At 38.6% G+C, this 15,462-nt stretch overlaps 1 protein-coding gene across 2 annotated transcripts in view; it reads left to right on the top strand.

Annotated features, from left to right (window-relative positions):
- CCDC14 (coiled-coil domain containing 14) overlaps positions 1-9,994 on the top strand; it is a 55,731-nt gene extending 45,737 nt beyond the window's left edge. The window contains exon 13 of one of the 2 annotated variants that reach the window (XM_025875432.2): positions 9,354-9,994. In XM_025875432.2, coding sequence (XP_025731217.2) covers positions 9,354-9,834 — 481 coding nt within the window. In that variant the 3' untranslated portion in view covers positions 9,835-9,994. Of the gene's footprint in view, positions 1-8,924 lie in introns of both variants that reach the window. The other variant, XM_025875421.2, reaches the window with a different exon arrangement.
- The last annotated feature ends 5,468 nt before the right edge of the window (positions 9,995-15,462 follow it).

The following is a 15,462-nucleotide window of genomic DNA, read 5'->3' as shown; positions in this document are numbered from 1 at the left end:
GTTTTTCCATTTCTTTGTGTCTTCCTCAATTTCTTTCATGAGTATTTTATAGTTTTCTGAGTACAGATCCTTTGCCTCTTTGGTTAAATTTATTCCTAGGTATCTTATGGTTTTGGATGCAATTGTAAATGGGATCGACTCCTTAATTTCTCTTTCTTCTGTCTTGTTGTTGGTGTATAGGAATGCCACTGATTTCTGCGCATTGATTTTATATCCTGCCACTTTACTGAATTCTTGTATGAGTTCTAGCAGTTTTGGGGTGGAGTCTTTTGGGTTTTCCACATAAAGTATCATATCATCTGCAAAGAGTGAGAGTTCGACTTCCTGTTTGCCGATTTGGATGCCTTCGATTTCTTTTTGTTGTCTGATTGCTGTGGCTAGGACTTCTAATACTATGTTGAATAGCAGTGGTGATAGTGGACATCCCTGCCGCATTCCTGACCTTAGGGGGAACGCTCTCAGCTTTTACCCATTGAGAATGATATTTGTTGTAGGTTTTTCATAGATGGCTTTTATGATATTGAGGTAGGTACCCTCTATCCCTATACTCTGAAGAGTTTTGATCAAGAAAGGATGCTGTACTTTGTCAAATGCTTTTTTTTGCATCTATTGAGAGGATCATATGATTCTTGTTCTTTCTTTTGTTAATGTATCGTATCACGTTGATTGATTTGCGGATGTTGAACCAACCTTGCAGCCCAGGGATAAATCCCACTTGGTCGTGGTGAATAATCCTTTTAATGTACTGTTGGATCCTATTGGCTAGTATTTTGGTGAGAATTTTTGCATCCATGTTCATCAGGGATATTGGTCTGTAATTCTCCTTTTTGATGGGGTCTTTGTCTTGTTTTGGGATCAAGGTAATGGTGGCCTCATAAAATGAGTTTGGAAGTTTTCCTTCCGTTTCTATTTTTTGGAACAGTTTCAGGAGAATAGGTATTAATTCTTCTTGAAATGTTTGGTAGAATTCCCCTGGGAAGCCATCTGGCCCTGGGCTTTTGTTTCTTGGGAGATTTTTGATGACTGCTTCAATTTCCTTAGTGGTTATAGGTCTGTTCAGGTTTTCTATTTCTTCCTGGTTCAATTTTGGTAGTTGATACATCTCTAGGAATGCATCCATTTCTTCCAGGTTATCTAATTTGCTGGCATATAGTTGCTCATAATATGTTCTTACAATTGTTTGTATTTCTTTGGTGTTGGTTGTGATCTCTCCTCTTTCATTCATGATTTTGTTGATTTAGGTCATTTCTCTTCTCTTTTTGATAAGTCTGGCCAGGGGTTTATCAATCTTGTTAATTCTTTCAAAGAATCAGCTCCTAGTTTTGTTGATCTGTTCTCCTGTTCTTTTGGTTTCTATTTCGTTGATTTCTGCTCTGATCTTTATTGTTTCTCTTCTCCTGCTGGGTTTAGGCTTTATTTGCTGTTATTTCTCTAGCTCCTTTAGGTGTAGGGTTAGGTTGTGTATTTGAGACCTTTCTTGTTTCTTGAGAAAGGCTTGTATTGCTATATACTTTCCTCCTAGGACTGCCTTTGCTGTATCCCAAAGATTTTGAACAGTTGTGTTTCATTTTCATTGGTTTCCATGAATTTTTTTAATTCTTCTTTAATTTCCTGGTTGACCCATTCATTCTTTAGTAGGATGCTCTTTAGCCTTCATGTATTTGAGTTCTTTCTGACTTTCCTCTTGTGATTGAGTTCTAGTTTCAAAGCATTGTGGTCTGAAAATATGCAGGGAATAATCCCAATCTTTTGTACCGGTTGAGACCTGATTTGTGACCTAGGATGTGATCTATTCTGGAGAATGTTCCATGGGCACTAGAGAAGAATGTGTTATTCCATTGCTTTGGGATGGAATGTTCTGAATATGTCTGTGAAGTCCATTTGGTCCAGTGTGTCATTTAAAGTCTTTATTTCCTTGTTGATCTTTTGCTTAGATGATCTGTTCATTTCAGTGAGGGGGTAATTAAAGTCCCCCACTATTATTGTATTGTTGTTGATGTGTTTCTTTGCTTTTGTTATTAATTGCCTTATATAATTGGCTTCTCCCATGTTAGGGGCATAGATATTTATAATTGTTAGATCTTCTTGTTGGATAGACCCTTTAAGTAGGATATAGTGTCCTTCCTCATCTCTTATTACCGTCTTTGTTTTAAAATCTAATTTGTCTGATATAAGGGTTGCCACCCCAGCTTTCTTTTGGTGTCCTTTAGCATGGTAAATGGTTTTCCACCCCCTCATTTTCAATGTGGGGGTGTCTTTGGGTCTAAAATGAGTCTCTTGCAGACAGCATATCGATGGGTCTTGTTTTTTAATCCAATCTGATAGCCTGTGTCTTTTGATTGGGGCATTTAGCCCATTTACATTCAGGGTAATTATTGAAAGATATGAATTTAGTGCCATTGTATTGCCTGTAAGGTGACTGTTACTGTATATTGTCTGTGTTCCTTTCTGATCTATGCTGCTTTTAGGCTCTCTTTGCTTAGAGGACCCCTTTCAATATTTCTTGGAGGGCCGGTTTCGTGTTTGCAAATTCCTTTAGTTTTTGTTTGTCCTGGAAGCTTTTTATCTCTCCTTCTATTTTCAACGACAGCCTAGCTGGATATAGTATTCTTGGCTGCATATTTTTCTCGTTTAGTGTTCTGAAGATATCATGCCAGTCCTTTCTGGCCTGCCAGGTCTCTGTGGATGGGTCTGTTGCCAATCTAATGTTTCTACCATTATAGGTTACATATCTCTTTTCCTGAGCTGCTTTCAAGATTTTCTCTTTTTCTCTGAGACTCGTAAGTTTTACTATTAGATATCTGGATGTTGACCTATTTTTATTGATTTTGAGAGGGGTTCTCTGTGCCTCCTGGATTTTGATGCCCCTTTCCTTCCCCAAATTAGGGAAGTTCTCTGCTATAATTTGCTCCAATATACCTTCTGCCCCTCTCTCTCTCTTTCTTCTTCTTCTGGGATCCCAATTATTCTAATCTTGTTTCGTCTTATCGTATCACTTATCTCTCGAATTCTGCCCTCCTGATCCAGTAGTTGTTTATCTCTCTTTTTCTCAGCTTCTTTATTTTCCATCATTTGGTCTTTTATATCGCTAATTCTTTCTTCTGCCTCATTTATCCTAGCAGTCAGAGCCTCCATTTTTTATTGCACCTCATTAATAGCCTGTTTGATTTCGATATGGTTAGATTTTAATTCTTTTATTTCTCCAGCAAGGGTGTCTCTAATAACTTCCATGCTTTTTTCAAGTCCAGCTAGTATCTTTAAAATTGTGATTCTGAACTCTAGGTCTGACATCATACAAATGTCCGTACTGAGTAGGTCCCTGGCAGATGGTACTACCTCTTGTTCTTTTTGCTGAGGTGATTTTTTTCGTCTTGTCATTTTTTCCAGAGGAGAATAGATGAATGAGAGAACAAAATGCTAACAGGTTAACAACGTCCCAAACAACTATACTCTAAACAAATCAGAAAAGACCTGAAACCAGGGGAAAAGAAAGGGAAAGAAAGAAAAAAGAAAGAGAAAAAGAAAGAAAAAGAAAAAGACAAAAACAGAACAAAACAAAAAAAAAAACCCAGAATATGATCAAATATGATCAGGCTAGTGCATAGATCAGTGTCACACACTAGATTTTGGGTGTATTTTGGTCTGTTAGAAGAAAGAGCCTCCTAAAATTTTAAAGAAAGAAAGACTTATATATGTACAAAATAAGGGTGGATACGATGAAGGGATGGAATATGACTGTAAAGATGAAAATTATAAAAGATTTTATAAAAGGAATTGATAAGAAGTTGTTTGAAAAAAGAAAGAAGATTTAAAAAAAAATGGGGAGAGAATGTGATCAGGCAGGAGACTAGAATAAAGCCATACACTAGTGATTTAGGGTATATTTTGATCTGTTAGAAGAAACTGTATCTCAAAATTTTAGAGAGAGAACAACTTATATATATATATGCCAAAAATAAGGGTAACTACTATGAAGGGATAGAATATGACTCTAAAAATGAAAAATAAAAAAAAAATTTTAAAAAAGGGATTGATAAGATGTTCATTGAAAAAGGTAAAAAGAAAAATTAAAAAAAACAGTTAAAAAAATTAACTTTGAAAAACTAATGAATCATGGTAAAAAAGCCATGAATTCTATGTGCAGTATTCCCCTAGCGCTGAAGTTCTCCCGTTCTCCTTGATGGGTAAACTTGGTCTTGGCTGGCTGTTCGTGCTGATCTTCTGGGGGAGGGTCTGTTGCCGTGGTTCCCAGATGCCTTTGCCAGAGGTGGAATTGCCCCTCCCTTGCCGGTCCGGGCTAAGCAATCTGCTCAGGTTTGCTCTCCGGAACTTTTGTTCTCTGCAAGCTTTCCATACAGCGCTGAAGGATGAGAGTGAAAATGGCAGCCTCCCAGTCCCCGCCTGGAGGAGCTGAGAACTCAGAGAACTCGGGGCCCCGCTCCTCACTGCACCCCCAGAGAAAAGCAGTCAGTCACTCCCATGTCCCTGGTCTCCAGCCGCACTCCTTGCTCACCAGGCCTGTGACCAAGCATTTCTAGCTCTGGCACCCGACCCCGTGTGGAGTCTCCAAACCCAGCAGATCCCTGCGGTGCGCTCCCGCGCCGCTCCTCCCCGGGGGAGGAAGGGGAGTCTCCCCGGCTCTGCCACTTGTTGGGTCCTTGCTGGAGGAGCAGTGGCCCGACTGGGCCGTGGATCACAGTTTATGGCAACCCCAAGCTGAGAGCCACACCTCAGCTCCATTTCTGCAGCTGGCTTCCCCGCTCTGATACCTGGGAGCTCTGCCACACTCAGGCACCCCCGGTCTTTCTGTGACCCCGAGAGTCCTGAGACCACACTGTCCCGCGAGGGTTCCACCCCCAGCTTAGCCACTGGAGTGACGTCCCTCAGCGGAGCCGACTTCTAAAAGTTCCGATTTTGTGCTCTGTGGCTCTACCACTTGCCAGAAGCGGCCGACGGAGGCTCCCTCCCCCGCCGTCTATCCTCCCGAATATCGCCTCGGATTCACTTCTCCGCACGTCCTACCTTCCAGTAAGTGGTCGCTTCTCTGTTCAGAGAGTTGTTGCTACCCTCTTCTTTGATCTCCTGTTGAGTTCGTAGGTGTTCAGAATGGTTTGATCCCCATTCAGCTGAATTCCTGAGACCAGACGAAATCCAGTTCTCCTACTCCTCCGCTGTCTTGCTCCCAGCCCATCACATGCCCTCCTTAATGTCCATCACCCAGTTACCCCATCCCCCCACCCCCCTCCTCTCGAGCAACCCTCAGTTTGTTTCCTATGATTAAGGGTCTCTTTTGGTTTGTCTCCCTCTCTGATTTTGTCTTATTTCATTTTTTCTTCTACTCCCTATGATCCTCTGTTTTGTTTCTTAAATTCCACATATGAGTGAGATCATATGATAATTGTCTTTCTCTGATTGACCTATTTCGCTTAGCATAATACCCTCTAGTTCTATCCACATTGTTGTGAATGGCAAGATTTCATTTTTTTGATGGCTGAGTAGTATTCCATTGTGTGTGTGTGTGTGTGTGTGTGTGTGTGTGTGTGTATACACACACACATATATACATGTATACCACATCATCTTTATCCATCTAGTCTTTTTTTTTTTAAGGAATGAAAAGGATTCACTTGCAACTAGAGCCTTTTCTTAACATTAACCCTAACATAGAAGCATAGGAAATGAAAAAGGTCATTACTTCTTGTATATTATCTGCTTTTAGAAAAGAGTGTGTCTAAAATATTAGGTGAAAATGTTTTGCTCTCCTTTTCTTAAGGCTCTTGAGATTTTCCTATCATGTGTTTTCCATTGTTGTCAAGGACCTTTGCTTTTTACGCTGGGGATAAATCCTGTGTCATGACTACTAACTCACTCATTAGATTAAGTGGCCTTTTTAAATGATTATAGAAACACAGTGGGCAAACTTAGTGTCTTACAGGGCTCAGTACTACCCCTGCATTTTCTGAAGATTCAGTAACAACTTCATAATCTAAGTATACCCACGGATGGCAATTTTTTTTTTGTCAGGACAAAATAAAAAGTTTGTATTTGAGCTAAATTCACCCACATTGGTAATTTATAGTATGTTTGGTGATACCCTGTGCGATTTAGTTAATTAGGAACATCTCCAGTACGATAGCTGGGCTACTGTGACCACTTTAATTTTACTTTTGACAGAGAGTAAAGCAGCAATATCTGACATTAGAGCTAAAGCTTCATGTTCAACTAGCCCATCCTTCTTCCCTATAGTCATACACCTTGGTAGGGTAGACATATGGTTTTTGTATGTGTTGTAAATAATCTCTTAAAGATTTCACAAAATTTCTGAGTGCCTTTCTCAGATTGTTGGAGAGGGATAATGGGACTAGAAGGTATACGTATGAGTTCTAAGCAAATACCCTAAACCAGTTCTAAACAAATACCCTAAACCATCTCTCTGTTCTCCAGCCTTCAATAATTTTGAAATACATCCTATCACTTTTTCAAAATTTTACTACAATATGTGTTATAAAACCATTAAAATGTGAGGGAAAATTAATATATTTTCAGTGAACAAGTGTAAATATTCTCATAGCTTCTAAGAACACTCTTAAAAGTGCTGATACTTACTTAAATTAGTATATTTTTATAAGTAGCTGAGAAAGAACCTTGAATGTCTATTATAAAGATGTGTCAGTTTTCTAAGCATTAAAAATCAGTGTGTTTAGGTGTATCCCGCAGAATAGAAACAGAAATATATCTACTTTGTAGCTATTCAGATGTTTGTATTGCTTCCTTTAAAATTTTGACATACTGTCATTTCTTTACTTACAGAGATTTTTCTTTTAGTTTCAGAGACAATAGTCAGTCACGTTTCTTGTTTAAATCAGAAGCTTAGTGATTACTATTAATTTCCAGAGATTAAACTTACTAATGTCATGTCCCTTCTTCATCACTGATTTTGTTCACAGCAAAGATAACATTTTTATTTAAGTCTGGAAAGAAACCTCAACATAAGTATTCCTTTTCTAAAAACAAATAAAATGAAAATTCTAGTATGTAGTCTGATCAAATTAATTAGTGGGTGATTATTCATTACAGCATTTTTTAAAGATATGTTCATATAACATATTTTTTGTCTTTTAGTAATAGTTCATTAGCTTCTTGAGAGAGGTATGAGAAAAAGTGGTAGGAGCCATTGCCATTTGAAGAGCAATCAGAACTCAAAATACGTTTAAGATGACAGGGTAAGGGCGCCTGGGTGGCTCAGTTGGTTAAGCGACTGCCTTCAGCTTGGGTCATGATCCTGGAGTCCTGGGATCGAGTCCCGCATCGGGCTCCCTGCTCAGCGGGGAGTCTGCTTCTCCCTCTGACCCTCCCCCCTCTCATGTCCTCGCTCTCTCTCTCTCTGTCATTCTCTCCCTCGCAATAAATAAAATCTTTAAAAAATAAAAAAAAAGATGACAGCGTAAGCCAGGTTGGAAAAAAGTTTGTTTTTCCTTTTGTAGGAAAAAAAAAACACTCATTCTATATCCAGAGATATAATCACTGCTGTTTAGTATAGAGATTTCCTGTTAGTATTTTGTTTGGATGTGTGTGACTATTTTTACAAAAATAGTATTGTATCCATGTTACTTATGGACTGCTCTTTGAAGTTTAACCTTATATACTGAACATTTCTCCATCAATAAATATTCCTTACAAGGCAACTATAAATGGTTATGGTGTGATTATAGCATAATTCAATCGTTCTACTGTATTTGAAGATAAAGATACTCAGTCCATCTATTTTCTATTATAAATTATATCTTTGCAAGTATATCTTGGGGGTACAGCCTTTTGATGTATATATGTAGGCTGAATTCCTAGAGTGCAAATTATTGGGTCCAAAAATGTGGGATGTACAAATATTTAAGACTTCTGACGTATTGCCAGTTTGCTCTCTGGAAGGGTTATACCAGTGCACACTCCCACTAGTAGTATATGCCTCTTCAAGCTTCTCTGACAGTGGGTATTAGTCTTATTTTACCATGTTAATTTGATAGGCAAAAAAAAAAAAAAAAAAATCACATTTAAAAAATTTGAACTTCTCCATTTAGAAGTTGAACTTTTAAAAACTAGGCTAGTTGTAATCTTTTAAAATTACCTGTTGATGTCCTCTGCATCTTTTAAAAAATTGATGTATTTCTTTTCTTATTGATATGTAAGAACCTATATATGATTCAATTCAAAAAGACCAAAAGCTTGGTATAAATTAATAGGACTATTAAAAAAAAGTTGCCATCAAATGAACACCCATATAGCCTGAAGCAGTGCTAAGCACTTTACCTTCATATTTTATTATTTTATCTTATTCAATGTTCATTGTAATTCTGTAGTAGATGTCTTCGTTTTGCAATGAAGGAACTTGAGATTCAGAAAGGTTGAATGACTTGCCCAAGATCACAGGTAGTGATAGGATTTGATTCCATTTCTGTCTCACTTCAAACCCCAAGTGGTTTTTCTTATAACACACTTCTCCTGGTACCTAGCTGTTGCTCGTGCCTAATTATCCCAGATAATAATTATCTCTGTCCTTTTTTCCCAGTTTGTTCCAGTGCCCTTTGCATATATATTTTGAATGGAGAGAAATAACTTCATTCATCCACACCATTTTGCAATGTTGCTCAAGAATAAAGCATTTCATACCTTAAGAGAAAAAAATTCCTAAGCCTGTATTTTTAAATATCATTATATTAGATTTGATATAGACCAAGATCTTTTAATCATCTGTTTTGTAATTTACTCGTTCCAGACGCATTCTGTGATTTTGTGCTTTTAGTTGCTTTTTTCCATGTTATGAACCAGGTACTTGCCTCAGATCCTTTCTTTTAAAGATGAGGCATAAATAAATAAATGAAAGAAACAGGTAAAAAAGAATAATTAGTGTACTAAATTCTTCTTAACAGAACTTTACAGAGCAGTATGGCAAGGCTTCTCTCAGATCTTAGTATGGACAGTGCTCGCTGCAAGTCTGGGAATAATCTTACCAAATCAATTCTGAACGTTTATGAAAAACAGCCTCAACATGACCCAATCCCTGCTCATACTTCCATAATGAGCTACCTAAATAAGTTAGAAACAGATCACACTTTTACACATTCTGAGACACTTTCTGCAGTTAACAATGAGGAGAGCATGGAGCCAGATAGACCTTATGAAAATGTCCTGCCCTCCAGAGGCCCTCAACATAGTCACACAAGGAGCATGGAGGAAGCATCAGGCCCTGGGATGATTTCTACGCTTTCAAAACAGGATTCTGTCGAGGAGAGTGAAATTACAACTCTAATAGACAAAGAGTGTAATTTGGATAATACAATTTACATTCCTTTTGCTAGAAGCACTTCTAAAAAGAAGTCACCACTATCTAAGAGACTGTCCCCCCAGCCAGTCGGCAACAGTGGACTTGTCTCTGAAAAGGCAAATAAATTGTGTGCACCTGTAGTTTGTTCCTCTTCCAAAAAGGAAGCCGAAGATGCACCTGAGAAACTTCCCAGAATAGCTGATAGGGAAGACAAGCAGCTCCTCAAGAAGATAAAGGAAGCCATTTGCAAGATCCCTGCTGCCCCTGAGGAGCCGCCGGAGCTGGCTGCGGGTCCTGGCCCCGCCACCTATCAGAGCAGCGGCATTCGAGGGAGGAGTAGTGCGGTCTCCGACGGTAGCTTTTTAAATTCTGACTTGACGTCGGACTGGAGCATCTCTTCCTTTTCAACCTTCACTTCTCGTGATGAACAAGACTTCCGGAACGGCCTTGCAGCACTGGACGCTAATATTGCCAGACTCCAGAAGTCCTTAAGGATGGGTCTTCTGGAGAAATGAACTCAGAAGAATAAGGGACTGAGTGCTTCTTTTAAGAATGACCTTGGCTACATTGAATGTATATTTTAAATTTCTTTAGAGAAATGATGTCTTATACCAATTATGTATGATAAGTGTATGAATAATAAATTTATTATTGTCCTTATTATATTTGAACATAAAGGAGTTTGTAAATCTTGCACTGGTTATAATTCTGCCTTTCCGCATTAATTCCTTTTCAGCCCTTTAGCTGAGAATGTTCTCTATTTTATAAGTAATATGAACAAAGTTAGTCTCTGCTTCTCTGTACTAGCACTTCTTAACTACTCAGTATCACCTCTGTCCGTGTAAGCAGCACATTCGAGCTGTTAGAAGCCTGAGCGTTGTGCTGTCACCAATACCTCCTGGTCACCAGCCAGTGTCTTTATGTACAGTGCTTGGGCAGGCCTTAGCATTAAAATGTTCTGCCGGCACCAGGACCTCCTCCTACTGGTTTTTAAGTGTTGGTGCTACAACTTCTGAAGGACCCAGATATAATCTCTTTGACATGTCCAGATTTTATAGATAGGGATTTCTTAAGTCTAAAAATACTAAATGAATTTTTAGTAGGTTTTTTTCATAGAATTGTCCATTAATATTTTTAATGTTTCTTCCAGTATTCATAAATTAATTCATTGGTGTATTTGGAGGTAACAGGCCACAACGCTTCAACAACGTAAGTTACAAAGTAGGGTTCAGAAATATAAGATACAGCAAGGATAAAAACTGTGTCATCTGACTACTCCCAAATATTCAATTGTTATTCATATGCAGAAATTCTTAAGATTATTATATGATAATACAAGAAGAGCATTGTATTTTGCCCTTAAAATAGGATAAGCTTTCTTTCATGCAAAGAAAATTATTAAATGCTTATGGGTTCACTTAATTAAGGGTTAACAATGTGATTGAAAAACAAATGAGACTGGAAAATCCTTGAGAAACCTTACCAGGAGCTTACTATTTATTTAATATAAGACAAACATGGCATAGAAACATGAAATAATTTGATTAAATTTCAAGATGGATTTTGATTCTAGCAAAAAAGATGGGATAGACGGCTTCATAGAAGTTTAGACTAAAAGGAAGTCGCAAATGGTATAGGAAGACCTAGAAGAAGAAACTTCATATTGATGTTTAAGAATGTGTAGGATTTGAATAATCCTGTGAATATCCTCATAATGTTTGCCCCATAAAGAAAATATCATCAAAACGTGGGGGTTGAGTAGTATATTAAGAGGATGATAGGTACACCAACCTGACTAACATAGAAGGATCAAGATTACTACCATTGACTTGAACAACACAAGGCTTAGGGACACCAACACCCCCTATGCAGTCAAAAATCGGCATATAACTTTGACTCCTCAAAAACTTAACTACTAATAGGCTACTGTTAGCCAGAAGCCTTACCGATAACATAAACAGTTGATTAACATATTTTGTATATGTATTAATATACTGTATTCTTAGAATAAGCTGGGAAAAATGCAAAGAAAATCACAAGGAAGAGAAAAATACATTCACAGTGCTGTATTTATCGGCAAAAAACAATCTATGTATAAAGTGACCTGTACAGTTCAAACCTGTGTTCAAGGGTCAACTGTATATGATAAAGGTGACAGCAAATGAGGATAGCACAATTAGACAAGTTAGATCAGAATGTCTTGAGTTCCAGGCTGAGGAATAACCATTAACCATGAAGTCTTGGGTGTTTGGGTATATTTGGTGGTGGTGGGGTGTTTTTTTGTTGTTTTTTTTTAACTGAGGACCACCAGATAAAACTCGCTGTTCTCAAAATTGCATAGAATGATCGTACATAAAAAGTAGAGGCAGGGGGAGGCTGGAAGCCACCTAGAAAGCTGTGGCAGTAGTCTAGACAAATTGACAAGCCTTTGGCAATAAAGGTGAAAAAGGAGAGACAAATTAAAAAACTTTCAGTAGGCTTGGTGACAATAGAAAATGAAAGAGAAAAATCAAAGATGACTCCAAAGTCTCCAGTTTGGTCAGGTTGAGTCACACTGAGCAATGTCTCAAATGAAAAATAACGTTCTTGGTCAAGTTCCAAGTTAAGTCTTCTTAACAGTACTGATAATGGAGAGTGGGATAAAAAGGAGGGAAAGCATGCCCATTCTCAGTAGTCCTCTTTAGATCTCCACACAAGAAGTCAGTGTCACTGCCTCTTCATAGTCTCAGAAGGGTCAGTCTGCCTCCCAATCCCAGCCCCCTCACAAAGCCTTTTCAGATGTCCCAGAGTGTGAAAAGCTGGTTAGCGGAGTATCCCCCAGCCTCCGACAGGGGGAACTCAGTGTCTCCTTGATAGATACTGGGTGTAGAATGGGAGAGAATTGTCCTCAAGCATTTTGTCACTGTTCTGTCCTGCCTTGGATTTGTGGAGGTAATGTGCAGACGTCACAATGGATTTGGTATTTGTGAATATCACTGAAGATGAAAGAATCTGGTTCTGTGACCAAGTGTGGAGATCCTAAGGGCTAAAGAAGCCCAAGAAGTACTTTGTACACATTCTTCCTTTATTCCCCCTTGGAGCTGAGTAAATCTTGTGAAAATCTTTTCTTTTCACTAATGGCATTTATGTCAAGTGCCTTAAAATTTATAAAGGCTGCCTCAACCACATGGAAAGGACAGAACTGCAATGCCCAGTTAGATAAAAGGGCATGCGGCCTAGTCACAACTTACCAAGTATTTACTCCTCACATTGTGGGGCAATCTCTTCAGCTAAACATTCCTTCGTTCAATGAATAAATGAGATGAAAGCTCTAATATTTGCCAGGTACTATTCTGGGCTCTGAAAATACGATAAATACGATCTTCTCTGCCCTCAAGGAGCTTACATTAAAGGGGGAACAAACAAAGGGACATGAGCGATAAGTACTGTGAAGAAAAAATGGGAAGGGGACAAAGATGACAGAATTGGCTTAAGTTTCCATTATTAGAGTAAGAAGCCCCTTTTCAAAAATTATGTTTAGGAATCAAGAATTTAAGCATGCTACCAGATAAAGCTGGATTTGATTTGTGAGCTAACTCTCCCTTAATCATGTTTTAGATCTGTTAACTCTCGGTTTCCTTCCGCTCAGAATTGCTTAAATTCACCTTATATTTTGATGTTTTAGTATACCACTTGTAGAGAACTGGACACTTTTTTTTAAAGCAGTTGGCCTGAATAGGACCTACCTGAGAATTACCAGAGATGGTAAGATGTTAGGGACTTCTGAAGGGCTTAAGTTGAGTTTTTAAAGGGACTTTAATAAAAGTTACCTATCTCACATTTATACCCAAAGAAGGAATCCATTCTACAGTGATACCTGCTACTGGTAGGATCCCAAGTGCACCATATGTATTCCTTTTGCCTGGACCACGCTTTTGCTCCACCTGACCAATTCTTATACTCATTTTTCAGACCCATGATACTACTACTGTACCATGTATATGCCTCTGTTGATGCATGTATCTGTTTGCATGGCAGCCTCTCCTACCCTGTATCCTTCTTAAGGGCAGGGACCAGCATTTGTTCATCCTTGACACCTCTCATGGCACTTGGTGCCTGTCATATGGTAGGCAGTTAATAACAGTTGTTGGACTTTGCTAAGTCCCTGGCAAATGGTCATCTCGGCTTCACTTGACTTTCGCTTGGTGTTGGTAAGTTCATGCAACAGCTTGTAGCTTTATTACACATTTCTAAGCTCCTGGCATTAGCTTCCCTATATTTTTTCTTCTTTATTCCCATTGTTAACTTCTGAAGCAAAATCCACTTGTTTAGCAAATATCCACACACTACTTGTGCTGTGGAGAAGTCATAGATTTTTTAATATTTAGGAGGGGAGATAGGGTGAAGCATTTATTAAACTCTGTCACCACTGCAGGGATAATTTATCCTACCAGCTTACCTTACCAGTTTGTGGGAAAGATAAATGTCGGCAAAGCACTTTGAAAATGAGGGCACTGTATAATCGGTGACTTACAACACTGAAAGAGCCCTCACCATCCTGCTTTCCCTCGCTTGATGTCCTCCAGTTTGTCAGTGTCTTAAAACTTAAATCCAGCAATGAGTAGAGGAACTCCAGATGTGATGTTATCAAGAAGAATGCAGTTAGATCACCACTTACTATGATCTTGTTAAAGTTTTAGCCATTGAATTCTATTACAGATCATATTAGGGCTATAGTTCCTTTCTAGATAGTATTCGCATTGTCATTCTTGGCGTTGAGCGGCATCATGTTAGGACAACTCAGGGGGGCCCAGGTCCTTCCTGTCCAGCCAGGAGTGAGCTGTTCTTCAAAGCTCACGTTCTGGCCAAACAAGTGGTCTCAGCTGCCCCAGAGGGAGAGTTCACACTTACCACAAACTCACCAGTGAAGCCAGGTCGGCTAGAGGCCATAAAGAATGGCGAAAAGAGGGAGACTGGAAACCAGGAGACCTAGGTTCAGGTTCTGCTACTGTTTTTCTGTATGAACCTTGTTTTACAGTTACAAAATGTGAGGATTTGACATCTTTGGTGTGAATCTTTGGTCACCCCATGATTTGACATCCTATTTAATATTGTATTCTAGCATTTTGACTAGACATCTTTCAATTAGTCAAATGTGAAGGTTCTACTCAGGGTATTTAGAGCTTTATATGAAGTAGACAGGTTGTTTTCCCTATCAAGGGAATGGCCTTGCCAACTCTAGAGAAGATTTATAGAAGGGAGGTCATTATTTGCCACCTATGATTCAAAAAAAAGAAAGCTCTGATATTACTGGTGTCTCTATTAATTCTATCTCAGGACAAATTTTTGGTATTTTTGGGGGGGCGGTTTTCAGGACTAATTTTTGAACATCAACTTAGAAGTTTGAAATACTCCTGGTATAAAAAAGATTGTGGATAATTTTTGCTTTATTTTTTACAGGACTTTTATAGGTAAAAGGGACCTTATGATTCTCTAGTCCAGTCTCATTTCTAGAAATAAGGAACTTGAAACCAAAAAAATATTAAAGACGTTTGCTCAAAGCCACACAACTAACTCTTTGAACAGATACTCTGATTTTTCAGTCTACTTTCTTCACTATTTTGTCTCCCTGATAGCCACTAACTCTCATGACTACTTGAGCCCCTGAGGCCCCTAATCTGCCACCAGGATCTAGCTGTATTCCTTTGTTTCTCTACTAGCATGGTCTAATAAGGAATTTCCGCCTAGAATTTATTAAGAGGATTAAATAAGATAAGTAAAAACTGCCTTGTGAATTATAACACTAAATAGATGATAATGATCACTATATATAATTGATCCATGTACATGTATATATACTGTACTAGATACTTAAGGTTTTACTTTTGCTTTATGAAAGGCACACAGTGTTTTTAAAATCTCTGTGTAGCATGAGGCATAATACTAGTAAAACGATCCTCCTACCTGTCACTTGGCCAATTCCATCAGAAGTCATTATTTAAACTTATGTTTAGGGACGCCTGGGTGGCTCAGTCAATTAAGCGTCTGCCTTCAGTTCAGGACGTGATCCCAAGGTCCTGCTCAGCAGGGACCTTGCTTCTCCCTCTCCCTCTGCTCTCCCTTACCCCCCTCAAGCTCGCTTACTCTCTCACACGCACGCTTTC

This window comes from Callorhinus ursinus, unplaced genomic scaffold (assembly GCF_003265705.2).
Source record: "Callorhinus ursinus isolate GAN/ISIS: 27379988/994484 unplaced genomic scaffold, GSC_fseal_2.0 scaffold1, whole genome shotgun sequence".
Taxonomy (NCBI): domain Eukaryota; kingdom Metazoa; phylum Chordata; class Mammalia; order Carnivora; family Otariidae; genus Callorhinus; species Callorhinus ursinus.
This window is presented reverse-complemented; position numbering and strand designations above follow the sequence as displayed.